The sequence below is a fragment of the Gymnogyps californianus genome, chromosome 1 (assembly GCF_018139145.2).
Source record: "Gymnogyps californianus isolate 813 chromosome 1, ASM1813914v2, whole genome shotgun sequence".
Lineage (NCBI taxonomy): Eukaryota > Metazoa > Chordata > Aves > Accipitriformes > Cathartidae > Gymnogyps > Gymnogyps californianus.
This window is the reverse complement of record NC_059471.1, coordinates 84,169,792-84,196,476: the sequence shown is the minus strand read 5'-3', so window position 1 is coordinate 84,196,476 and position 26,685 is coordinate 84,169,792. Positions and strand designations below refer to the sequence as shown.

The following is a 26,685-nucleotide window of genomic DNA, read 5'->3' as shown; positions in this document are numbered from 1 at the left end:
CTGATGAGACAGAGCCCGACAGAGAAACTTACCTGAGGAAACCTACTTCATTGGGAGGTTCTCAGCCCGGATACGAATATGTTGGTCCACCTCTGGCTTCTCTGTGGTCTGAGTGCTGTTGTGACCCCTCAGGATGTCACACAACAAGCCCAAATGTTTCTAGAAGAGTTTAACAGGAGGGCAGAGAATATCAGCTATGAGAGCTCCCTTGCCTCATGGAACTACAACACCAACATCACCAAGGATACTGCCAGGAAAATGGTAGGTGCTCCATCCTGCAGGTTTTACTGTTGCTTTAGGAATCTGACAGCTACTTTCTAGTTTATTTTGGTTCCGCCAAGGTTGGCTGAAATTGGAGCGCTGCTTCTTTGGTAGCTGTGGTTTAGTTTCAGGAGGGTAGAGGGGCTTGCTTTAACATAGCAATGCCTCACTGGAAGTGCCTGGGCCACTACCAGCCTCTACAGCCTAGGGTTGGTGCCTGGGCTGCCCTCACACTGCACGGGGACGGCCGGAGGCTGGACTTGTCCCTAGCCATTGCCTTGAGTCACCCTGGTGAGTGGAGGGAAAAGGCAAGGGAGCGCTGCATGTTCTGCCCCAAAAGCTGAGCTGGATGGAGAGAGACGCCTTCTTATGCTTGGGGTCCACACCAGCAGTGCCTCCCGGCACGACGTTTCTGTGTGGGGCCCCTTTCCTCTTGGAGAGGGCACAGCCCGGAGGGGATGGTCTTCTCCCAGGGCCCGGGCTAGGTGCTGCCCTGCGGTGTGAGGGAACAGGATTCGAATCTTGTGCCCACGTGAGCTCAGGTCTCCCGCTTTTCGTAAGACTGAACTGACGCTGGGCTTTTTACTGACACGGACAACTCTCTCTTCTCTGTTGCTGAAGTTGTTTTACTTCTCACTGAATATGCAAACATTTTCTGAATGTAGGCAATCTATTAAATGTTCGCTGATGGTTTTATATAGTGGTCCACACGCTTTACCCAGTGGGGGACCTTCCCCCCCCCCCCCATCACTCTCCTCAGTCAGGGCTGTTGGTAGACTGCCTGGAGGTATTAAACTGGGAAGAATGAAGTGATATCATGGATTTCCAAATGCTAGCAGTGGAGTTTGTAGTACAGTGGTCTAGTACGTTGGTTTGAAAGTCAATTTCTATCTGCAGGAAGGACCACAGCATTTGTACTTATGCTGTCTTGCAACACAGTTCTCCCTGCTTCTCAACACCAACCTCTAGCTGTCCCAGCCAACGGGGTCTCTAGGCGAGTACCGTGTTTATCAAGAGCAGTCAGCCATGATCTGGCTGGTTACTGATACTGCTGTGCCTCAGCCTAGCATCTCATAACCTTGGAGCCTTTCAAAATGAACAAAAACACCTTGAGTTTTGTAGCTGTGTGTATTTTAAAGTTGACTCAAGCTTTAGAGAAAAACAATTCAGAGCATAAAAATGAAGCTGAACATCCTACATCTACTTTTGTGTAATGGTTTAAGTCTTTCACTTTGTGGTCTTATAGCTTAATTAAAACATGGTTTAATTATCGTATTTCTTAATTAAAGTAAGGAGACTGGTTGCTGGAAGAAATCCTAATGACTAATCATTGTCAATCTGGAATGTTTTCTGAGGCACCAGGTACTTAAATCATAACGTTTCCAAACACGTAAAATGAAAGCCCCATATAGTACTTTCAGCATTAATGAGATGATAATAAAATACATGAGGAGATACCAGCAATAAGAACCAATTAGTCCAGTGCTCAGAGAGAACGTTTTCTCTCGCTTGATCTCTTCCATAGCACTGGTAATAAACCCACTGCTTCCCCTCCTCCCTTTCTGCTGGAGGAGCAGAGTTAATGAATACTGTCCCTTCTGGCTCCTTCCCATCCATTTTCCTTGTAAACTGGGCCACAAACCCCGTAACTATTCCTCTGACTTATCAACCAGTTCCTCTAATTGGGGAAAAATCAGACAGCAAGCTAACTTCTTTCCCCTGGCTTTTGTAGCCAAAGAGCCCCCTCTTCTGCCCCACCGCCCCTAAGGCACCTCTCTGTCCCTGCTCAGGACAAGGGGTTCGGAAACAGATTTACACAGTGATGCTCTTCCTCTGGGTGCTTATCAAGCTCTTGCCCACTGAGCTTTGCAAGCTGCTGAGCAGCGGCAGGGCTGTTTGCTCTGCTCCCGTGAAGGGTAGAGTTTGGAAAGCCTCCCGGTGATGGCTGCCCTCCCGTAGAGGGGCTGCATGGGCAGGGGGAGATGCGGGGATGGGACTGCCAAAGGGCTTATGTCTGCCACCGCCTCTCTCTGCCAGAGCCTAAAGCAGGTACGGTGGGTCTGTCACACATGGGGCTGGACAACCTGGGCACAGCCCTGGCGAAAGCGTTGCCCTCGCCATGTGTTTGCACAGGGGTGAAGTGTGCCTGAAAGAGCTCTTCAGGCACAATATGACATTTGTGTTTCCTGATGCCTCAGCAGGGAGGGATGGGTGTTAGAGGTGCCCTCTCCACAACCCGGGAAGCTCTGGCGTGAGCACAATTAATTAAACTCTCCCAAGGACCCAGGTTAATTAGTACTGTTCTCGCTGCCATTTGGGATGGGTGCTGATGTGCTAAACTATGTACAAACACATTAAAAAAAGGTGAATAAGAATCAGACGGTCCCAAATCCAAATAATGTTCTTATGGTGCTACTTTGTGCACTGAAATTTGGGAGTTTCATATGTCATGGTATGTAATTGCAGCAGTGGTAAAAGCAATATCTCATGCAAAACATTGAGGTTTTGCATGCCCAATTTAGGCACCTGTTTAGAGCCTCCTACACCCAAGTATAATATTTTATTTACCAAAAATTTAAGGGAAAGTTATATTTGCATAATGAAAAGACTCAATATCAATATCTTGGCTGCTGTCTGTCACTGCTACTGAAGCAGAAATGGAGAATGACATGTGAGTCACAGACCTCTTGTGCCCTGGCTTGTATCTTGTTTCTGTTAGGCACAGGTGGGTGAAGAAAAGCACTAAGGGAAGAATACGTGGTGATTTAGAGTAGCAGGGAACACAGCTAGGTGATGCTGGATCAATTATAACAAGCATGGTGTGAGGAGACAGTCCTGCTTTTTGCTATTTCCAAAGAAAAATGGTTGTCTGGATGTGTGAATAAAACAAAGACAGAAAGTTCTCCAGCTGTTTCACTGTGCAGGGCAAGTGCTCAACCTGCAATCCACAGGTGGTCTCCACAAATGAAGTTCTCCCCAGAAGTAATATTTTTGCCCACTGAGTACATCAGGCAGCTGCACTCTTTTGGCAGAGTAATTCAGGGTTTGTGTGAACCCCTTTCAGAACGAGGCGGATGCCAAGTGGTCCGCGTTTTACGACGAGGCCTCCAGGAATGCCAGCAGCTTCCCATTAGCCAACATCCAGGATGCTCTCACCAGGCTCCAGATCCAGGCTCTGCAGGACAGAGGGTCGTCTGTGCTGTCACTGGAAAAATATAGCAGAGTAAGTTGCTGAATATAGCTCATTTTTGTCGGGTGAGTTGAGCTGCCTCCCACAACACCCCCGAGCGAGGGCATGGTGCTGTCACCACCCTGCTTGCCTCGGGATGATGCTGTCTCCCAGCATCAGTATGGGGAGTGTACCTGTACAAGGTGCTCACAGCAGTACGGGACTGGAGGGGTGGTCTGGCTTAGGAAGCTGGTTCCCATTCAAGTTAGCAGTTTTGCCATGTAATCCATGCAATGAATTTCAAACACACACACACGCCTCAGAGTTGTCCTTGCACAAATGGCCGGATTAGTCATAAGAGGAAAAGAGAACCTGTGGTAAGTGCTTGGCTAAGTCCAGACCTAGGGCAATGAGCAGAAAGAGAAGGGTGAAAGGACATTCAATGAGTAAAAAAGGTGGAGGTGGAGGAAGTTTCTTTCTCTGCACATGTTGCATTATCAAACTGTGAAAAAGAGGCGATGTTTCTATGCAGCAGGCACCCTGGGATGCCTGAAATTGGGGAGGATTGGTGACCTCCTTCCACAGAAAGCTGCTGAAGGCCAGCAAGATTTAGCAAGAATCATAACGAGATTTGACATTTCCACTGACAAATTCAGGTAAAAGGCATGTATATGGGTAACAACTGTATGTGGAATTGGAGTGAGCAGCTATGCAGACTCAAAAGGGATTTATAACCAAACACTTGAGGGTTAAATTAGTTTCCTTTTGCTGGAGATCAAATTGAAACATAGCACTGAGTTAAGGGATCCTACAGTCCTGATTATAGAAGGATCCTGAGATTTTTTGCCCGAGATCAGCAGTGTTAACCACCGTGCAAGAAAAACAATGGACTGGCTGGATCTCCTGTCTGATCCAAATGAGATGTGTTTCTTGAAAGACAGATTACCTTGGTGGGAATGCTGACAGTTCCTACAAACTTACATTTATTTTGGAGCACAGCAGTGCACTGATGGTAATGCTGTCTCTGTTGAGGAGGTATTTTCTTCAGTATCCTCCCTGTTTAGACACTTGCAGTTTCCTAGATAAATGGCCCTTGGGGCTGAAATTCTTGATTCTTGCTTGAAAAGTGACTTTTTGTACATTTTTGTGATGGGATTCCATAAGAATATTTAAATATTCTTCACTGATACAAAAATTTCCCTGGGTGCCCACTTATTTTAATGCTGATAGAGATAAAGTTAGAGCTAGTCATTAACTACCCATCCCACTGACAGCTCTACATAGTTCTGATTTAAAGCTTTAAATAAGAAATAACATAGTCCTAAAGGAAAAGCTAAAAGTGGTGCATGTTTTTCTTGAGGTATGAAAACCTGAAAACATAAAAAAACCCCAAAACCCAAGCTGTGTAGCATAGCTTCTGAGATAGAGCTGAAAGATTTCAGATGCATTTGGCCTTCAGCTGACCCAAGACATGAGCCGTAACTTCTCTGTAATGGAATATAAGCAGATCTATGCAATCAGTGTGATGGGATGTTAAAAACCACAAGCAACAGTCAGCCTGGCAGCATCCGCAGAAGGGGCCCTTTTTGCTGTCGTTCAAAACCACGACCTACCTGGGAAGTTTAGGTGGGTCCACGCTTATGGAAGCGCATTGCTAAACTTCATTGTTTTATTGCTGCTGTATATTGATAGCTCTCTCATGACAGTCTGTGTTCATTAAATCCAGAGCTCTGTCTGACTGGATATTAAGGACCTGTAGATTACGTCATATATTTGGGAGATTATCTGTCTTTTCCAGCTAGGTCCTGGTTCCGTAATGCATTTAGGCAAATTCTTTCATTAATCTCTACTGAGCTTAAACATATGCTTAAATGTTAAGCTGGTGGATGAAGTGTTGAATTGAGCTCTTAAGGACTTAGCATAATTGGCTGTTATTTTGCACTGAGTGGGTTTCTAACGGGCTATCTCACATCTAACTTGCAGCTGAGCACTGTGCTAAATACAATGAGTACCATCTACAGCACTGGGACCGTCTGTAAAATCACCGAACCGTCTGAGTGTTTGGTGCTGGAGCCAGGTACGGTACTAACCACTGCCCCTACTGTGTCCTTTACACTGAGGGTTCAAAAAGAAAAAGCCCAAGGGTGGCTCCTGACTGCAAGAGAACAGGCTGTAGTTTCAATAGATATATCCTGCTATCTAAAGCTTAGTCATAATTTAATTGCACCTTACAGTTCAGGGACCTCCAGCGGGCCTGCTGCCCATGAGACATACTGTCTCCTACTTGTAGTAGACAAAATTTGGAGAGGGCTGCTCAGCTTGTGTGACAGCCTGCCTGTCACCTGGCGTTTGCCTACGTCACAGAAAGTCTGTTTTTTTCCCCCGTCATCAAAGTCTTGTGGGACTCAAAAGTTGCGTTGAGGCCAGTCCCAAGAATGCTACCAACTTAAGGGAAGCTAATGTAGAGAGAGCATTTAAGGGACTCATGGTCTGCTCCGTGTTTCTTAAAGAGAAGAAGGGGAAAACCTTAAATCAGAAAAGGATGCAATAAAATTATGGGATATATCAGTATTTCAAACACAAAGTGTTTTCTTCTTAGTTCATGAAATTTCTTTTGCTTTGACTCATTTGCCTGCTGTGAAAGAAAAACAAAGAGATTCTGCTTTTTCAAGGCCTAGTACTTATTTTTTTGTTCTGACAGGTCTGGACATTATTATGGCTAACAGCACAGATTATCATGAGAGACTCTGGGCCTGGGAAGGCTGGAGAGCTGATGTTGGCAGGAGGATGAGACCATTATATGAAGAGTATGTTGAACTTAAAAATGAGGTTGCAAAGCTTAATAGTAAGTCACATTTTTTTTTTTCTTTTTTCTGGCTTCCAGAAATTAACAAACATACCGCAGCCTTGCACAATTTGCACAGGAATTCAACCCCCATACTTTTTTACACACTGATGAGCAGCGCTTTGCATATAATTTGCTCTTGGTGTACACGTTGCAAAGTGAGAGGCAATACAGACAGGTGCCATTGACCAGATCAGAGGTCTGTCACCAGCCTGGAACAAAAGGGGATGTCTTTGTTGGCACCTTTCCCAAACGCCATAATGTATCCGTGCCCTTCATTACATGCTGCCTTTTACCCAGAACTGCACTGCTTGTGACTTATGGGCAAGCACGCTCAATTTAAACCGCTTCTGAGTGCTGCTGGGTCTTGGAGACATCTCTTTTCTATTGGCCTTGACCTTCTTGCACCAGCCACAAGCAGTGGTACATTTATAAGCATTATGCCCTAACTGGAATGATCAGATTTGGTAGGCCTGGGCGAGCAGATGCAGCCAGGTGCTTAAAAAGGATTTTGCACTAAGGGAAGTGTGCTTCCAGTCAGAGATCTCCACACAAATCATAGGGAACTGTCTTTTCAAGGAACAGTGGCAGGTGGCTGCTAATTTTCTTTAGGGGTCTTCTAAGATAGCTTCTGAAGTAGCTACATCATCTGTCTCTTGGCCAAATCGCAGCTGTATCACCTACTTTCCTACACTCCTTGTTTTGTGAAAATTGTCAAGCTGGAGCTAGACACCAGAAATAAGAAATTATAGTCCAAATAGTTAGACAGGAAAAAAACAAACATCAAGAAATGGTCATTATGACCTTCCTCCATACCGCTAAGGAAGAGACCTCAGCTATGAGCCATTTCCGCTCCAGGCTTGATGGAGCTCAGTGGACTGGAAGACTTAGTGGAACTGGGAGCTGAATTTCAGTCGTGGTGTCTACACCTGCCCTGGTGGTTTTGTTGCTGGAGGAGAGGGCCCATATTCAGTGTCCACCAGCTTGTACCTTCTGTAAGAACCCCTTAGTATCCAGCCTGAGCAGCGGCTGCCCTCCCTCGTAGCCAAAGGAGCTCCAGTCAGGAGTGATGATTTCCTTTGACCTCCATCTCCAGCTGGAATGACCCTAATTAGCAGATAAGCGTGACTGCAATTTCTGCATTTCTTGGAAATCTCCCACACCTGCACATTCATGGGACAGAGCCTCGAGGGAGCACTCTCCCCCCCCCCGCCCCAGACCCAGAGCATCATGCGCTTTGCCGCTTTGCTTTGGGGGAAAGGCTGCAGGTCTGCATGGGAACAGCAGGGAGCTGCACTGCTCCTGCAGACCTAAGCAGTGCCATGTGTGGTATCCTGATGTGATGCATCTGTGCTTTACAGGTTATTCTGACTACGGAGATTACTGGAGAGCAAATTATGAAGCAGACTATCCAGAAGAATACAAATACAGCCGTGACCGGCTGGTCGAAGATGTGGAGAAGACATTTGAGCAGGTAGAGGCAGGAAAAATCTCTCACCTGGGCCACAGGGTTGTTTTGTGATGGTGGGCTCATGTGTCGATGTTGTGAAGGAAGATGAGACCTACTTTAAACTGGCTAATCTCAGCCTACATGGGGTTAACAGACTTCAGGAGACATACATGACATTTTTACCTCTGCAGCCATTCTAGGACCAGCTTGGTCCCCTCGGGCTGCACTGAGCCAAAGGCTGGGAAAGAGGGAGCTCTGCAGATCCATGTCTCTCCTCCAGGCAGGGCCCATGGCGGGAGGTATGTTTCCCATGGGGTAGATGACATCCTCGATACTCCGCATCTAAAGTTAGCAATGCTCCCTCCCTCGTACCTGAGCAGGACTTCTAGGGCTAGGGTCTGGACTCAGTGCTTGAGCCCTGAGGCAGGGGGCAAAGCTCAGCTGCAGGTTTGGGGTGCACTTACCTGCCAGGAGAATTTTGTCGGAGTCACCTTTGAGGCTCTCTCTTTAGGAGGGATGAGTGGCATAGAGCAAAGAGAAAATAATTTGTTTCCTTCTCCTCCTCTGCCTCCAGCTAAAACCTCTGTACCAGCAGCTGCATGCCTATGTGAGGCACCGACTGGAGCAGTTCTACGGCCCCGAGCTCATCAGCTCCACGGGATGCCTCCCTGCTCACTTGCTGGGTATGTCAGCGCGGCTGTGTCATGCAAGCCTGACTTTGTACACAGGACACTCACCTTCAAGGCACATGGGAACAAAGTAATCTGCCTGTTTAATCAGGATATTAACAAACAGGTTACAGATAAGAGGAGAGGAGAAATGGAGAAGTCCCTGGCAGAGATGACACAGGTGCTTAGCAGCAGAGGCAGGTAGGGAAGGCAGGTGTCCTCATCCTCGCCAGGGCTGGCAGCACCCAGTTGAAAACGCCAGCACTGGGCTGCGACATTTCCCTCCCCTCTGCAGCACTTGTCTTCCTTAGAAATTAGAGCTTCAGAGAGACTTGTTTTTCCTTTTAAATCTTATCCTAAGCTCCCACATTTCATGACTTTGCTTTCAAAGCATGTAACATCAAGCTGTCATAACTGTAATGTACATGAACACGGCAGCAGCAATCACGTGGACTAACAACATGGATGTTCAGTTGTGAATAGACCTTTAGGAAGGTGATCAGTCCTGAAACTGTATTGTACAAGAAGAGCTGATCTTGGGGACTAAAAGGATCTTTGATCTGAGTTTGACCTATGCATGACTTCCCAGAACTGCTCCCCTCCACATCTGGATCAGAACTGTTTAGATGTATAGGAGTCCCTATTTATGACACTGCACAATTTATAGAACTTATAATTTAAAGTATTTATATGTTTCTCTCTTTTTTGAAGGTGATATGTGGGGTAGATTTTGGACAAATCTGTATGCTTTGACCGTTCCCTATCCAGCCAAACCAAACATTGATGTAACTTCTGCAATGGTTCAAAAAGTAAGACATACCTTTATGCAATATGCATTATGTAACAAATCTAGATGGTATAAAAATTATACACCACATGTCAGCTGCTCTCTAGAAAACCATAGCTGCCCTAAGGCAGATGATACACCACCAGCAAAGCATTGCTTTCCGCATCCTTTTTTGCTCTTCACCTTAATGTGTTCATGCATTTTCCACTGTACCTTTTCCCTTAGCTGTTCTCCTCTCTTTCTTCTCCACTCTCTTTGACTGGCTTAATCTTGGCTCCAAGTCTATTTTCCTCAGAGACACCTATCCATTAAGAGATATATTTTGTACATATAAATATTTCAGGACTCATGGAGTTGGCTGGTATCAAATATGACCTTTGCCAGCCATTACCATAATCAAATAGTTTGTATATCGCAGGGGGGCTTTTGCCAGTCTTGTTTATTTGGATACAGCTAGGAAACTGCAATGCCGCCTGTTATCTTTTGATAACTGCATAGCACCATAAGGTCTGTGTTTGAGATCGGTAGTGCTAACAGCCGTGACAGCACCTTTACCAGACCGAGAACATGAGTGAAGATAACTGTCTGTAGTCTTGCCTAAGCTTCACTCCTTTTGTAAAATAAAAGGTGATCGGTGGAATTTGATTTCTGAAATGTGATTATTCACCTGAAATCTACCTTCCTCTCATAGGGAGCACTCCATGCAAATGTTATGCTGGCAAGAGAAGGAATAGCTAAATTTGATTCATAAGCAGTTTGCACAAGTCTGCATTAATCTCACCTCTGTTTTACAGTACTGACCCCCTTGTAGTCATAAATTAGTGTATATTGAAGTACCACCGTGAGGAGGGAAGCATTACTTACAGAGCCTCGGGGCAAAGGCTGGACTCATCCTTGTTGGTGGATGTGCCCAATTTAGGATTCTCATCCAACTGAGCTGTCTGCCACCTAAATCTGTGCGAAAACTCAGTCCAGTAAATGCAGAGCTCCTGCTATGGAGAATAATAAAACTGCTGAATGACAAAAATATTCTGGACATTAACATGCAGTTACAATCAGATAAGCAACTCCCCTAGATACATTTGCCAGGTTTTATGGTTCTGGCCAAGATCTCCTCTCATGCTCATCTGCTGGGAGTGCAGCTTCCTTCCCTCAAATGAATTGTCCCTGACTGAAGTGGCTGAAGGGTCGGATCCTAGATCTGACATGCTACTGACAGGAAAGCCTTTTTTATCTTCACTACCTTATCTTTTCTTGAGGGCTTCTCTGGTCTGGGTCAGGTGCTATCTGCTGAACCTCTGAGTGCTGAGACCTATTTCGTTTGCGAGGAAAACACTTAATTCCAGTTCCCAGCAGAATTTACAGAAGTGCTGAAGGCAGAGACTACCGTCTTACTCTCAGTAAGTCAGGTGCTGATCTGAAGTCGCTGGGAGATAAATATGAAGTCAGCTGCCCTGCATTAAGCCAGCCATTGGGAACAGGCTCCATGCAGAAGCAGTGGTTAATGGTGGTGTTGTCTCTTTCAGAAATGGGATGCAATGAAAATATTCAAAGCCGCTGAGGCCTTCTTCGTCTCCATCGGCCTCAACAAAATGACTGAGGGCTTCTGGAATAACTCCATGCTCACAGAGCCGACCGACAACAGGAAGGTTGTCTGCCATCCTACGGCATGGGATCTGGGGAAAAATGACTACAGGTACTGCAATTGCTATGACCCATTTTTATACCATCTCCTAGAACATTCATATTTTCACTAAAGGTGCACCATGCTGGTTTAAGTTATAATTTTTCCTTATTTATTATTTCTTTCTGGCTGATAAGAGGGGAAAGGAAGACAAGAGAGCAGGGATCCTCTGTAAACCTTTCTGTGTAACTTTTTCTGTGAAGACCTAAGGACTACTTTCAAATTTAAGCAGAGAAGTGACCTATTTATACGAATTAGAGAAATAATGACTATGTTCTAGGGCTTAAGGAATAAGCAGAAATGCGGGTACTTGTGGATACCAGTGAGTTTGTGGACACCTGCACGTTCTGCAACAATGGCACAGGGTCCCTGGGTAGCAAGTGAAAACCTCCTGAGAGCCCACAGTCTATCTTCAGCAGGTATATCCAGTTTCATGAAAATCCATCAATCTCTTCTATATTTGGGAAAGGAGAGGGACAGCAAGTTCCCACACAATGAAGTCTCCTGGGGCAAATTTTGTCCCCTCTTGCAGTCCCCACAGTTATCCGAGGAAAGAGGCTGGTCCCCAGCAGAGCCTTAGTGAAAGCTGCCGGCCTCACACCTCACACCTCAGCAGTCTTGGGAAGGTGAAAGGAAACCCAATTTGGAAGAAATTCCTTTATTAAATAGTACCTACACGAGGATGAAGTAGCAGAAGTCACTGACATACAGGCTTTTTTTACACTATTATCTGCCTAAGTTTGATGGTGGGTACTTCCTCCAACACAGAGAGTGAGTTTATCGCCAAGTTTCAGAGAGTAGCTGCTTCTCACAAAACAGCAATTTTCTCTCACTCCCAGCACAATTTCAAGGTGGCTGAAAGTGTTTTGCCAAGTTCCCCTCCAAGCCTTGCTCTTGCAGGAGGAACTGCACCCCATGCTAGGATGTGGCCGCCCAGGTTTTGCAAGAGGCGAGGGGCGTTCGCAAGTTCTGGAGGCTGCTTTGCCCCGCGGTTGCGGCAGGCAGGGCTCAGGCAGCAGCTGGCTGGGCCACCGTCTCTCTAACCACAGACACTTTGCTCTGGTGCACAGGATCAAGATGTGCACCAAAGTGACCATGGACGACTTCCTGACCGCGCACCACGAGATGGGCCACATCGAGTATGACATGGCGTACTCTGCGCAGCCCTACCTGCTAAGAGGCGGCGCCAACGAGGGCTTCCACGAAGCAGTAGGTGAAATTATGTCACTTTCTGCAGCCACTCCTCAGCACTTGAAATCTCTTGACCTCCTAGAGCCAACTTTCCAAGAGGATCAAGGTAAATAAACGCATAAATATTATAAACACTTGCAGGCCTTATTTTGTAGCAGAAGATTGTGTCTGCAAACTGAGTGATCAACTGAGAGGCTTCTGAAAATGTTACCCCACTAACTTACCAGAAATACTACTTTTTTCCCAAATCACATTGTGAAGCAAGGATCACTACTTTATAATGTCACTACACAATTTAGAAACAAATAGCTACCACTTTATTACCTTCAGTACTGAACAACTCATCCCAAAATCTTCATAGTTCCTTTAAATGAGCTTCCAATAGTCTTTTCAATTGCTGTTGCATGAATCCGTACATATCTCTACCAAGGTATGTATTTAGCAGTTCAAATGAAACTGAAACCTTGAAATTTACATCTCTTACTTAAGTGAATATTGAGTGGACGACGTAGGTAGGCCCTCATTATAATGCAGTTTGTCTGGCTTCTCTGAGTATTACCTTATAAGGATGGAGATGTACCAAAGTCTTCAGCTCAAAATTCCCCAGAGCCTGGGAAGGTTTTCAGTGGAGGATAACGAAATGTAAATGCCAAAGGGCTAGGTTATTTAAGAGGTAGGGGGGAAGGAAAGAGAGACAAAACTATATACAATACCTAAGTGATCTTTTCTCATGTTTTTTTCAGTAGTATTCTTCCTTCCACTTTTTCCTTAGTGAAAATCTGTAATTCAAACCAGATGTAAGCATTAGCTGTAAAAGGAAGCAACTTTAGCTGTCTAATCAGATACTAATTGCTACCATAACCATTACCTTAACTGCTTCTCTCTTCAGAAACTGAAATCAACTTTCTGCTCAAACAAGCACTAACGATTGTTGGAACAATGCCTTTTACTTACATGCTGGAGAAGTGGAGGTGGATGGTGTTTAGGGGTGAGATTACAAAGCAGGAATGGATGAAGCGGTGGTGGGAGATGAAGTAAGTTTGAGAAACAAAGAGGATTTTTTGCAAATGAACCTGCAAAACCAACCCTTTGTAGTTAGTCAACATACGAGGTGCCTGTGCCCCCACAGGGCAGGACCTGTCTCTCAGGGTGTTTCTACAAAGCCTGGTAGAGTGCCAGCTAGAAACACCCAACGCGGTGCAGACAACGTCTCACAAGCCATGTATCCCCATTAGCACTGCGTACAGCCCTGGGCAGTTTACCCTGCCTCTCGGCAGACTTTGTCCTCACTTCTAATGTCAGCTTCTCTGATAAGGACAGCTTATGGCCTTCACACAGGATGTTGCAGATCCCAGGATCAACACTTCCATCCCCCTGATGCATGCCCCAAGACATCTTCGTAGCTTAAGTACAGCCCTTCCCTAAGTCTCATCAGGCGTATGCTCTGGTTTGCTCCCCACCTCCTTAAGGACAAGCAGAAGGTGAAGTTCATCGTACTTGCCAGCCTGAGAAGCATACAGATCTCAATCTACCAAATGTCTGTGCACACTTCTCTGCTTTGTGTTTCCTCCCCATTCTAGAGTGGTTTTGGAGGCAGATTGTCTGAAAGACTCCAGACTGATTCTTTCCTTTCTTATGTATTAAGATACCACCTTTCTCGGTCAAGAAAATCCAGTTCCCTGGGCAAGTAACATCCAGAGGTGCCTTTTCAGATTATGCCCACCAGCCAATCTATTTTCAGCACCTTGGAGCTCAAGATTAAAAAGTGGTTTGATTCAGACTGGAGTCTGTCATTTCCCAGGTTGGTTAACATGGGGGCAGAAAAATGCAAAGAAACCAAACAAGCCCCACACTGAAAATGGAGTCTTCACTCTAACACAAACACAAGCAGTGAGCCTCCATCAGCAAACAAAATCTATAGTAAAACTTGATATAAGCAAGCCTCCTGACCCACTGTAAAAATCAGTCAGCTTCGATTTATTCAAAAGTAGCAGAGATGTCAGAGAAACGGAGAATGACAAATTGTTCAGGGAAGCTTATCACATCTGTTGTAGCAGCACTGCAAAGCTCTCTGCTGGAACAAGACCTTGAAATACAGGTTTACAGAAAATATTTCCATGTAAGCTTATTACCATTTTCAGAATTCAGGGCATGGGTTTGTTTCCGTAGTACTGCTGAGGAGACACACTCTCAGGAGAGGAAAATAAAGAAAAACCTCATCTCCAGCCCAGTGGCACAGCAGGCCATATACCTTTTGGGTCACCCAGTCTTTGCATGCACTTACCCAGCACAAAAATGCGAGTGTTAGTCTCCAAACTCAGGATGGCCCAGGGCATGAGGTGTGTGTGTGAAGCTCACGTCTTGTAGATTATTTCATACCACTAATTACTCCCTGCACACCCTGCTATCATACAAATCCCTTCCTTGCACTATCAGTTTCAAAGCAGCTTCTCTATGGTCTCCAGCTATGGAGCAGTACTCATTTGGGGTTACTGGGAGCTGTATAGACTTCTTCTGTTTGGAAGTGAGAGAGGTGTCCGTACATATCAGACAATACAGAAGAAGAGCAGAGTCAAATTATTTTTCCTTATTATCTATTAACAGAAATCCCGTGTTTTTCCTTCATCCCCAGGAGAGAAATAGTTGGCGTTGTTGAACCAGTCCCTCATGACGAAACCTATTGCGACCCTGCAGTGCTGTTTCATGTGGCCAATGATTACTCATTCATAAGGTAGCTCAGTGTTTAATTAATGACTGACTTCTTACATTTTGGGTACAGAACAAGCCCCAGCTACCTAAAACATCTACTGGGGAGTCTCAGGACACAATCTTTTGTTTAAAGTCTGACTGAAGGTCACTGATTTCAGTGGAAGTTTTTCTGTGGACGTCAGGGGCAGCTCCATAGCAATCTCTGAGCAGCGAGGAGGCTGCTGAGCTTCTTGTCAAGCAGAGAAGCTTTGTGCTGCCATCAGACTGGTGGGAGCACATCTGTATGAGGTGCTTGCCTCTTGGGGAGACAGCATGCCCCGTACCGCCGTCACTTGGGCCATGCACATGCAGCCCTGAAGCAACTAACTCTGGACGCCCCTCCGTGTCTCAGCCATCTCATTGTAGAAGGCTCAGCCGGAGCAGAGAGTTGGGCCTTAAAAACCTTACTCGCTCCTGGTTTATGTGGCAGCAGACAGATTTGGGGCTTTTCTGCTGCATTTGATCTTGGCATTTTGTTAAATCTGAGTTAGTGTAGCCTATAAATATCAGCTGTCCTCTCTCCCTGCAGTGCAGGCTCCCAAGGAGGAGCGCCGGCTGACACAGCAGAGCTTTTCAAAGGCCAAGGGCTTGCGGGTTTCCTTGCCAGATGACTAACAAAACCTGTGACTTCCTTCTCCTTGCCCTTCCTTTAGGTATTACACCCGGACCATCTATCAGTTCCAGTTTCATGAGGCACTTTGCAAGGCAGCTAACCATACTGGCCCTCTTCACACATGTGACATTACCAACTCCACAGCAGCTGGTCAGAATTTGAGGTAACAAAGCAAATTTCTCACACATAATAAACCAGAGTATAACAAAGCCTAATTCATCCTTGAAAGCTTCTGGAGTCAATGAGGTTGCATCAAGAATGAAGCTAGCTTGAAAATTTAGCATATATCTACTCAGTTTATTTTGGCAAGTTGACTAAATTTATATCCACTGAGGATCTAAACATCAAAGGTTTAACTGCCTGTTAATGAGAAAATAATTTATTTTTGTTAATAGGAATGATGGAAGGAGGGAATTCAAAAGCAAAAAAGAAAAATTTGATACTGATCGCAAATTGTTTTGCTAGATGTCCAGATGGAACATGGCAATAACATATATTACCTCTCCTTCCATATACACAGACAATTGCTTGAATTGGGCAGATCCAAGCCCTGGACTGAAGCACTGGAAACTGTAACAGGAGAGAAATACATGAATGCAGCGCCCTTGCTCCACTACTTTGAACCTTTATATAAGTGGCTGCAAAAAAACAATTCTGGCAGATACATTGGTTGGAAAACAGACTGGGCTCCATGTACGTATGGCTTGTGGGTGAATTAAGGACACTCAGTAGTCCTCACAGTCCTTGACCAGCAAAGTCCCTCGTAGCTGTTGAAGGCTCTTCTCCCTAGGGAAGCAGGGTTATGGGAAATACACGCCGAGCAGTAAGTTTTACTCATGGGAAGGCAGACTGGCTTCCTCATGGCCAAAGCTGGAGAAGTCAGCGCACATGAGGTTTGTCACAGCCTCACCCAGTTTTCAGAAATAGAGTTTATTTTTTTTAACAACAGTGGCAGCGCTAAGAGTGTGGGATGGCTGTGCAGAGGGAAGAAAGACCAGAGGCTTGGACTTGGTGTGGCACTTGCCTGAGAGCGGTGCGCCTGTTCTGCAGGGCTGGGAGCCACCAGTCCTTGGAGTCAGAGGACCCTGAGCTGGGGGCACAGGGGCAAACCAGTACAGAAAAATTACTACTATTTTGTTTGCTGTCATGTGCTAGTCAAAGAAGGGAGCTCAAGGGGAGGTAAAGGAGGAGACCGTGGAACAATGCATTTTTCAGCCTATTGTGGTGACACTGAGTGTTGAACCACCCAGGTTATACACGTGTAATCACTGTCAGTACTGGAGAGCACCGTAACTCTTACAGTGCTGTGCCAGTCTCTAATAGTGGGATTCACCTAACCATACACCAGCATCTGCATCTGAGCTGCTCATTCCCAATGGCGGGAAAAAGGCATTTCCTTTGGGACATGTCTAAAGAAGACAGGAGGACTGCACCCTAGATGTGCTCGCTCTTTCTGTCTACTACAAAGCCAGACAGGTGACTGACAGCTCAGATGCGGATGTTTGCAGTAGAGGTGGCTGAAGGGAAACAAGATCAATACCACCAAGCTGGCCAGGGGGAGCAGGGCAACCTGTGAGAAACTCTAGTCAACCCAGCATTTCCCAGGGACAGACTTTCTGTCGCTGCAGCTCTGACACGACCCTTGTTTCTTTTTAAACCAGACACTGGCAATGCCATCAAAGTGCGCATCAGCCTGAAGTCAGCACTGGGGGACCAGGCGGTAAGTGTGTTTGTGCTGTGGCACTCTTCCCATTGCTTGGGCAACAGAGATATTGTGCTAATGGCCCTCAGAAAATAAGGCAGCGTATAGCTGATCTTCGTGTCTGAAGAGTGGCATCAGCTCAGTTGAAGGGTTATCACATAAAAGATGTCTTGTCTGGGTTTGTGGTCAAGACTCCCTCTACAATTACTGGTGGGACCTCTCCAGGGAGTGATCCCACCCATTTTAAGAAAGACGTCTCAGCTAGATGAATTGAGTTCTTCTGTGGAGGTACCGATCATTTTTTACCTGCTACAGGACAGGCCTGGAGGGCTAGTGTAGGGGAACCCGTATACCTGAAAACAGCTATATTTTTCCCAGCTGTGCTGATGTGTCTAAATAAAGCCTCTACCTAATTTCTTCTAATTTCCATTATCATGGCTATGGTGGCTGCCTTCAGAAGTTATTATTAGAGCAGCTACTTCACATTTAAATGTGGGGCTAAAGCAGAGGGGCTGAATCCCACTCTCTATTCTCAAATGCTCTTGATTTCACACTGAAACACTTCTGTCAGCATTCCTTTGTAGATTTTTGTTTGCCTGTTTGCTGTAATCTTTCTAGGCCTTGATATATTCGGCTGCTTCCCTGCCCTCCAACCCTTATGCAGCTTTGTTATTAGGATTGCAGGGGGCAGTGCAGCTGCTTCTGTTTCAGATGAGGAGAAGGGCTTTCATTCCCACGAGCTTGTCTGCTTTCCCCAATTATACCAGCTGGTCCAATAAAATGTATTACAGCAACCTAAAAAAACTCATCAAAGCAAAGATGGCTTTTAAGATTTTAAACAGAGCATTGGCTTAGGCCATCTGCTTAACCCAGGCTGAAAATTTGCTCCTTATTCTAGCTGTGCCTCTTCATGCTAATCTCACAAAGGCACTGTAGAAGGCTTAAGTGCAGACACTTCATTCCTGTTAATAGCCATTTTCACCTTGCAGAACATTAGTAATTTTCCAAGAACGAGTGTGTCATCAGGCAGGTCATTTAGACCGGCGCGTCGGAGCCTATTGGACTAGCAAGAACACAATACCATGGGCTCATTTTTCATATGAATTGATGCTCTCGCTTCTATCACTCTCTCACATGCAAGCCCCACTGGAGTTTTATTGCTTCCTAGACCACTGAGTCGAGTTAGATACAATTCAAAACTGATATCAACAGCATGAAAAGGTTCTATATTACAACACATTTATTAGTCATTATGGTTAATGTTTAGCTTAATACCATTTTTATGCCTGCCTTTTGTCATCATAGTCTTTTGTTGTGCAATTGAGCAGCTGTAAAACAATCTCATACAGATTACTTAATTTGAATTATTGTATGGACGATAGGTTCCTAAGCTCTGAAGAGCGAGCCATGCATTTTCCTCTCAAAACCAGTCCACATCACCAACTTGCAAGAAACCTTTTCCACTCAGTAGCTTTCTGCCTCCCCACAAATTTCCCTTACGCTGAGCTCCCGGGGACATGACTCTGAATGCTGGTATGCCAGCAGTGGGTAATGGTACATGCATGAATTGGCATAGAGAAAAGGCAGGGGGAACCTTGGGCAGGAATCTCAGCCCAGCTACACAGAACAATATGTTTTGGCTGCTTTACACGGCTCACAGCGCACAGAAGCTGGGAACCCGGTGCAACTGTTTGTTTAAGATGTATTTTGAGCTGCTTTGCACCATTAGGACAGCAGAAAGCATTCTAAGTATGCCGACAAATCTTTTTGTATTTCTGCACTCTGTCATTGGATAGGGCAGAAAGGGGAAGATCCCCCCTCTTCTGCAGAGGCAGAGCTGCGCTGGGGCAGCAGCGGGGGCAGCTGCAGCTCATGCAGGCGGTCCTGCACCTCTCAGCTACATACCCTGGCTGTTACCAGCAGGGAAGTTTCTATAGCCCAAAGTTCTGGCAAATTAAGCACCCAGACTCACAGATGGGCTTACGCCAGCTGTACCAGAGCGTGTGCTGCTGCAATTACCCTGCTAATTATTTTCAGGCTGATGAGATTAAAGCTGTAGCCATAGCATCACTGGATCACCAGTGTAGCTGATGAGGCTGAAACACCCACAGCTTTGCTTCAGCTGGGGCTTTATGAAAGTGCCCTCCCAAGGGAAACTGCTGCAAGACCCCTGCTGAATCACTTGGGGTCTGTCCTATTTAAAATAAAGGGTTCCAGGAGTGTCAGTCCCCTGACCACCACTTGAAAACAGGACCTCTCTTCAAACATTAATTCAAAATTCCCCACTGAGTCAATGTCATACATGTGATTACATTGTAAAAGGCTGGCACACAAGACAGCATTAGGGAATGCAGAGCTGTCAGCCTACAGGCGTTTAGATGTATTTTACAACGGAAAATCCTTTTTGAATCAGAGGCCAGACTTAACACTGTCTTTCAAGTCACACGTGGGATCTTGGAGGGAACACGCTATAATAGAGCAGAGGTGCTTGGCAAAGTTCATTTCGCTCTGAAAGCAAAGCAGCCTCTGTAATGAACAGCGAGCACCAAGGTAGGTTGCTGAGATGCCTAGGGAAGGCGTGTGGGTAGTCATTACTCAAACACAGATCAGAAGCCAGCCAGGTGCTTCCCATCCACACAGCCCGTAATGGTATTTCTAAAGGCACTTGAGAGGCACAGTGGCAATTAAAAGACATTAGACTGAGAAAGACAGAATATACGCTACGGAAACGAATAAATGATTAAAAAGCTAAGATGCTAAGTACAGAAAGCAGCAGTAGAGGAATCAAGCTCAATCAGCTCCTGGTCAAAAAAAAAACCAAACCAAAAAACCAGCACTGCAGAGCCTAAAGATGTTGGGGATAAATGAAAAATTGAGAAACCCCCCACAACAGCATTGCAGGCTGTGACGGTGAACACTGCCAGCTGCCGGAGACAGCAGCGGTAACAACGAGAAGTGCTTCAGCGCAGGGCTTTGCCTGCCGCTCAGCAAGCAGGAGAAAGCTGGGGGCATTTGCCAAGGCACAGGTGACTCACAGCTTCAACCCTTGCTAGCTGGAACAGCCAGAGCTGGCACAGCCCCTGCCCTCTGCGTGCCGTGGGGGCTGCTCTGCTAGCCGTGGCTTTGGGTCACCTGCGCCTTTCCTGGGGCCTGATCCTGCGCGGACTGACAACAGCGGGCTCTTTCTGCTCTTTCCTCCCGTGTATTTCTCGCTCTTCATTCTACATCAGTGTCAAGAGGAGGACAGGGCTGAAAAATGTGGCTGGGTTTTATAAAGCCTGTTACAACAGAGCTGCCTTCTACTACCACACCTTCCTGGATGATACTCGAGAAAGTCAGGAGCTGTGTAAAACTGTCACTGACAGCATTTATAGGCATTCCTGCTCAGGTACCATAAACGCAATCAAATCTAGGCCTTCAGGGGGTTAAAAAAAAAAAGCCACAGAGTTCAATCGGGAATTTTCCCTTCGTGCACGTGTGATGTTGCACAAGAGAGCAGGCTGCATTATCAGCTCCTGCGGTGGTTTTTGCCCCCTGTACAGCTCTCAGTTCCTGCCCCAGAGAAGCTGTTTCTGACTTCCACTGCAAATAACTTTGGACTCATAAGACAGGCCGGGAGGAGCCTGCACACAGGCAGTGCGTTTTTTATATCACCTATCTATTCTCCAGGGAAAAACAACAAATATACGCCTGCTGCAGAAATACTGATGCAAAGAGTTTTTTACTGAAACAAACCAAACCCCAAACAAAAATCCCAGCTCATCAAGCAAATACATGAGCCACCTTCACACAACAACCCCACCCCAAGGTTTATCCTGCTTAAAAGAACAGGTCTGCAAATAAAATTATGTGATTAAAACAAGATCTAAATTATGAAATCTTTAGACTTCAAACAGAATGCACAATATTTAGTAGGAATAATGTTGCTCCTGCTGCCTTTGCTCCCCGTAAGGCAGGGAGATGGGCTGGGACTGCAGCATCTTCAGTATCCCCATGTAAAGGTACCAGAAATTGCAGAGGGACAGCATGATGCAGTGTCTGGCAGCAGGGATGCCTGCTTGGTTATTCTCCTGCAGAGCGCCCAGATTAACAGAGCTAAAAGGTTTGAGTAGGTTCCTGAAGTGCTATCATGGCACAAATAAATAATACGGAAGTGCATGCCAAGCATTACAATTGCTATTTCTTTTTAGAATGATTTCTTAGTGTCAGATAACTTGCCATCTCTGATGAATTTCTCTTGTGCTGTTTTTGCAGTATGAATGGGATGAAAGCGAGCTCTTCTTGTTCAAGTCATCCATCGCCTATGCCATGAGAAAATACTTCGCAGAGGTGAAACAACAGGAAGTTAACTTCCAGTGAGTGGCTCGCTTAATTGTGCTGGCTATGTCTATATTGCTTCTGGTTCACTAGCGGCATGAATTGTTGGAATTAATTATGCCTTCTGTCAAATGTAAGGTAATACCAAACAGTGTCAAACATCAGCTGGTTGTAAAAGGGAAGATGGCAGCTTGGTTACATGCTGTCTTTTCACTCAAGAGTCCGAAGTTTGGGAGTAATGAGCTAAAGTTAGGTAACTTCAGTGAATGCAGAAGGCTTTGTCTCCTACGGCTTATCAGTGGTCAAGTGAGCCTTGAGAGTTTGTGGGACTCCCACACCTGTGTGGGAATATCAGGGAAGATACATTGATTAGAAATCAAAATTTCTAACAATGTATGTGTATGATACTGAATATCCAAGAGGTTTTGGGCCAAGGAAAGATGAACTTGTTGGTTATAAAGCACTGGAATTCTGTGCAGACTTACTAATCTTATCTAGGTTCACTTACAAACGTAAAATCTATCATCTGAAATTGATTTTGGTAAGAAAAACAACCCTTTTTATTAGGTCTCTTCAAAAATTTTCAGAAGCTATCTACTTAAGCTATTTGATATTACTTTATAGAACATCAGTCATCTAACGCCTAGGATCTACTCCCAGCAGAATATAAGGAAGAAGGATTTTTTTTTTTTCACTTGGTACTTCATGCATCACCTCATTCATGAGACCTGCCCCAAACACTCTCTGATCTGCAGCTGATTATGTGCTTTGGAAAATTGCACCAAGGATTGTCTTAGGTACAGGGTAGACTCTCTCCATCTAGAGTTACGAATTAGCACATTGAAAAAGAAATTCTGTCAGGAAAATTGATTTCACTTCCCAGTTGAGGTCACTAGGAAATATTCACTCAGCATAAACTAACCCCCTGGCATTGCCGCTCAAACACAACTATTCACTTGCCTGGATTTAAAGCTAATGTCATCTCAACAATTAAAAAAAACCCTTTCTCTTCTGTTTCTCATTCAGGATTACAGACATTCATGTTGGGGAACAGACACAAAGGGTCTCCTTCTACCTTACTGTCAGCATGCCAGGTAATATCAGTGATATTGTGCCCAAAGCTGACGTGGAAAGTGCCATCAGGTGAGATTTTGCTCTCTGGGAAAAAAAATCCAAAACAACCAGGTGAAAGGGTGGAAGGGAAAGCAGTGCTCAAGTCAGCTGAGGCAGAAGGGGTGATAAGAAAGTCAGTTCTGCAGTTAGCATGGAAATAGTGGGATGAGAGATACTGTTATGACAGAAAGAAAACAGTCCATCTATCTGATGGTGTCTTGGACAACAGCCAATGTAAAATGCTTCAGGGTGCTTGTAAAACTGCCATAACACACCTAATTGCATCATACCTTGCCAGAAAATATCATTGTTCAAACTTTAAGAGGAACTACCTTATATTCTAAATACAGGGCACAGTAATGGTGTGTGCATGCACGCATGTTTTCTTCCTCTCATTAGTGAAAATTCAGTGCAAGAATTATTGTTAGCAAGGAGTCCAGAATAATGATGTATTAGAAAGACAGCCAGATGTATTTGATTATAAGGAAAAGAAGAGGTCAGAGCAGGAGCTAGTTCCCACTTATGGGTCAATGAAGAGCTCTTTTATAGCACAGTATCACACCACTGTAAGTCATTGCTGTAAAAATGGTAAGTAAAACTGCAACTCTGCAGATGGTCACGGATAATGTACAGTAGGAAATGAAGAGGGCACGAATCTAAAAGCAGCAGCAACATGAGATGGGGTTGAGAAAGCAGTGAGATAAGTTGGTGAACCAAGGGAGAAGAATATGGCCATGAAAGTCACTGCCCGGTTAGCACTCAATAGCAGAAGCAGAAGTTCAGGGAAAAACAAAGCACAGAAAATACACCAGGGAAAAGATTTCCAGAGCAGTGAAAAACACAAGAATCAAAACTATGGAAGACTGTAGGAGGGAAACAGGTAAGAAGACGTCAAAGCTGTGGTTTTCTGTCACATATCCAAGAAACTTATGGATAGCCAAGAAACTTAGGGTAAAGAGGATAAGGGGCAAAATGCAAATAGAGAGGAAGATCAGAAGGCTGTTTGCCTCATTTTGATAAATGTTAAGACTGAGTTTAAGAGTTCATACAGTGTCTGAACATGTCAGTTAAGCTGCAACAGGTTAAGGGCTTAAATTACTGTGGTTGTCATTCACCACCCCATGCCAGAAGGAACACAGGTTTAGCAGTACCTCCTGTGCAGCCTTTTCAACTGAGCAGTTCAGGGGAAGCTTGGCACACTGGAGATTTATAAAACAACTGAAAACTGTTTATTTCCTTCCAATAAATGTGTGAAACTCCTTGAATTTGCTCTTGATGGCAGGAGGTCTCGGGGACGAATCAATGAGGCTTTCAGACTGGATGATAACACGCTGGAGTTTGTGGGCATACTTCCAACCCTGGCCACACCTTATGAACCGCCAGTCACCATCTGGTTAATTATATTTGGGGTGGTCATTAGCCTGGTTGTCATTGGAGTTATTGTCTTGATCGTCACTGGGCAGAGAGATCGCAAAAAGTGAGTAATATTTTTGATACTATGATCATGACCACTGGGAGACGTCCCGATGATTGAATCATCAGGGTGCTTACAAATAGGCTGCCAAATCTAACTGAAGCAAGTTAAGGAATTAAAGCTTATTATCCTCCCCCCATCAACAGTGATAGCTAAAGGTTCAGCTCCCTGCCTTTCAGTGCATGGCAGCTTTGGCAGCTTAATGCAATTTCCCCATCATCAGCAGTTTAACCAAGGCAGCTGGATGCTGTGGCCGCAGGGGGCCGCGGTGTGACCAGGCTTCTGCCAACCCCAATGCAAGATGGATGGAGTGGCCTGCTGGGAACACAGTGCCTTCTCCAGCAGCAGTGTTGCCCACAGTCATCAGTGCCTGCAGTTTTCAATACTCTTTTTGGAGGCTGTCCAGTAATGTAATTTTCCTTAAATATTATTGCATTAACAGCAATATAGCTGGGTTGGTTTTCTATGTCTGTCCATTTAGGGGGTTTCTAAGAATGTAGTAGGTTTGCTACAGTTTCCCTTAAAACCAACACAATTCCTTTTATATAAATATTCCCAGTTAAACACAGTATTATTTACAGTAGGGGATTCTGGGGATCCAGAAGGACTTGAACAGAACAGGGGCTTCTAATATAAAATGAATTTTCATTACAGGAGAGCGAGAAAAAGTAGGAGTGAAGCAGGATTAAACTGTGAAGAGGTGAACCCTTACAATGAAGAGGGAAAAAGCAACATGGGTTTTGAGCCATCTGAAGAGACACAAACATCATTCTAGAAGACGTGGGTACACTAAGGCTTTCCGCATTTTTTCATTTCACTTTTAACAATAGTGCCTAGCAAGGACCAAAACACTATGGACATCATCAAACATAACGTCTTCTAGTTGACCATTAATGGTTTGTAGACAACAGCAACTAAATCTGCTGTTTATGTGGTAACTAAAAAACATGCAAAAATTGAAGATATATATACGTCCTGTGGCTTTTCTATGAATTATGTGCATAATATTACACACTATTTGTGCTGCTTTTCATAAGTGTGCTGCATGCAACTTCTCTTTGTTTCCTCTGTAATGAGACACAAAAACTTGGAAGTATACAGTTGTATACAGATCAAGACAGACATAAGAATAACTCACATACTCCTAATGCCCATGAGGAACATCTTGATCTTTCCAGACAGAGACCTCAAAAGTGTATCTAATAGTGAGAAAAAAACCTGACCACGAGAAGAACCTTAGTGATGAAGAACTCAATTTGATATGAAATAACTGCAATTTTTGCACCTTCAGGAAATCTGTATCAATGTAAAATGGATACTGGATGAAGACTAACAAGCACTGGAACTTTGTTAGGAAGTTGTAACATAAGTTATTTTTCTAACTGTTTGCTTGATAAGTATTGTAGAGACCAAATAGCCCATGCTCCCTCAAAAAAAAAAAAAAATTTAAAAGATCTCTGTGTTATGTTGCCATTTAAAAATGGAATAAACTTCCTTAATACTAAATGATCACAGTTCTTTTTTTTTATTTTTTCCAGTACCTTAGCCATTGCCTCCACTATTACAAATACTGCATTACAGATACTGCATACTCCAAATACAGATTGCACTATTAAATACATGGGGCAGTAGATTGAGGCTTGGGAGGTTCAGGTTGCACCTGAAAAAGAACAGCTGTTCACAAGGAGGGCAGTGCAGCACTGGAACAGGTTGCCTATTCTATGCTCTGGGAGAGGCTGTCGGATCTCCACCTTTAGAAGTGTTCAGAGCTCAGGTAGACAAAGGTATGGGTGATTGAGTGGTGGGGACAGTCCCACTCTGAGTGAGAACTTTGGCTAGATGACTTCCAGAGGTCCCTTCCAGCCAGCATTTCTATGATTCTGTGTCTTGTAGGTCCCGTGCCATACCTGCCACCATGCCAGTGCAGTTGTTCTGTACGCACCAGGGTCACCGAAAGGCACAAGGTGACTGCTCAGTCCTGTGTTCTGACAAAGAGCCAGTAGCAAACACAAGCCTGCACGAAAGATGTTCAGCAAATGCATGGGCTCTTAAACTCATGGGCCTCCGAAATTATCAGAAACTGTAGAAAGCAGTCGAACATATATCTGAAAACATACAGCTAGACTCTGTGGGCTCACAAAACACTATCCTAATGCTCCACAGTCATTTCCTATTTAAGAGACAAGACCTTTAAATGAGACAGTTCAAAATGGCAGGCAGATGATACTGATTAACTGCAAACTAGACAGGAATGTAAAGGAATGAAAATAATTTTTCTTTAAGTTGCCTAACTACACCACATATCCCATTGCCATAACATCCCCAAATGTTAGTACTCTAGCTGAACTTTTAAGATAAATAATTCAACTATATGTGGTGTTCCCACTTACCGTGCAGTAACAGAAAAAGGGAATTGCAAAGCTAGTAACAATCAAATAATGTAATTAGTCATGCCAGCCATCTTCAGATCTGTTATTAAGATTAACATTTCCATTAAGGCAAAGCGTTCACTTCAAAGCAATTAATTTTAAAAGCTGTGCTATGAATCAAAAAACATCATTCAGAATTGTCAACACATAAAGCCACTAAAAAAATATAGCAAGATGTTGGAAGAACAGAAATAAAAAGACATTTATATTAAAAAAATCAGCCGCATGCATTAG

General features: G+C 44.6%; 1 protein-coding gene across 1 annotated transcript; it reads left to right on the top strand.

The window, feature by feature from the left end:
- Nucleotides 1–78: 78 nt before the first annotated feature.
- Nucleotides 79–24,891, top strand: ACE2 (angiotensin converting enzyme 2). Its single transcript, XM_050911145.1, has 18 exons — nt 79–261; nt 3,326–3,484; nt 5,414–5,507; nt 6,132–6,275; nt 7,637–7,749; nt 8,300–8,408; nt 9,105–9,202; nt 10,707–10,876; nt 11,935–12,161; nt 12,945–13,089; nt 14,688–14,786; nt 15,457–15,579; nt 15,937–16,109; nt 17,078–17,136; nt 21,373–21,473; nt 22,462–22,578; nt 23,831–24,025; nt 24,677–24,891. The coding sequence occupies exons 1-18, from the start codon at nt 79–81 to the stop codon at nt 24,795–24,797; spliced, it is 2,430 nt and encodes an 809-aa protein (XP_050767102.1). The 3' UTR covers nt 24,798–24,891.
- Nucleotides 24,892–26,685: the final 1,794 nt, after the last annotated feature.

Excerpts from the sequence above, each read along its gene's own strand:
- ACE2 (XM_050911145.1), top strand. The coding sequence starts at position 79 with ATGTTGGTCCACCTCTGGCTTCTCTGTGGTCTGAGTGCTGTTGTGACC. Across the intron at positions 15,580-15,936 it reads GCAGCTGGTCAGAATTTGAG|ACAATTGCTTGAATTGGGCA; the intron begins GTAACAAAGCAA and ends CCATATACACAG. Across the intron at positions 22,579-23,830 it reads GACGTGGAAAGTGCCATCAG|GAGGTCTCGGGGACGAATCA; the intron begins GTGAGATTTTGC and ends TCTTGATGGCAG.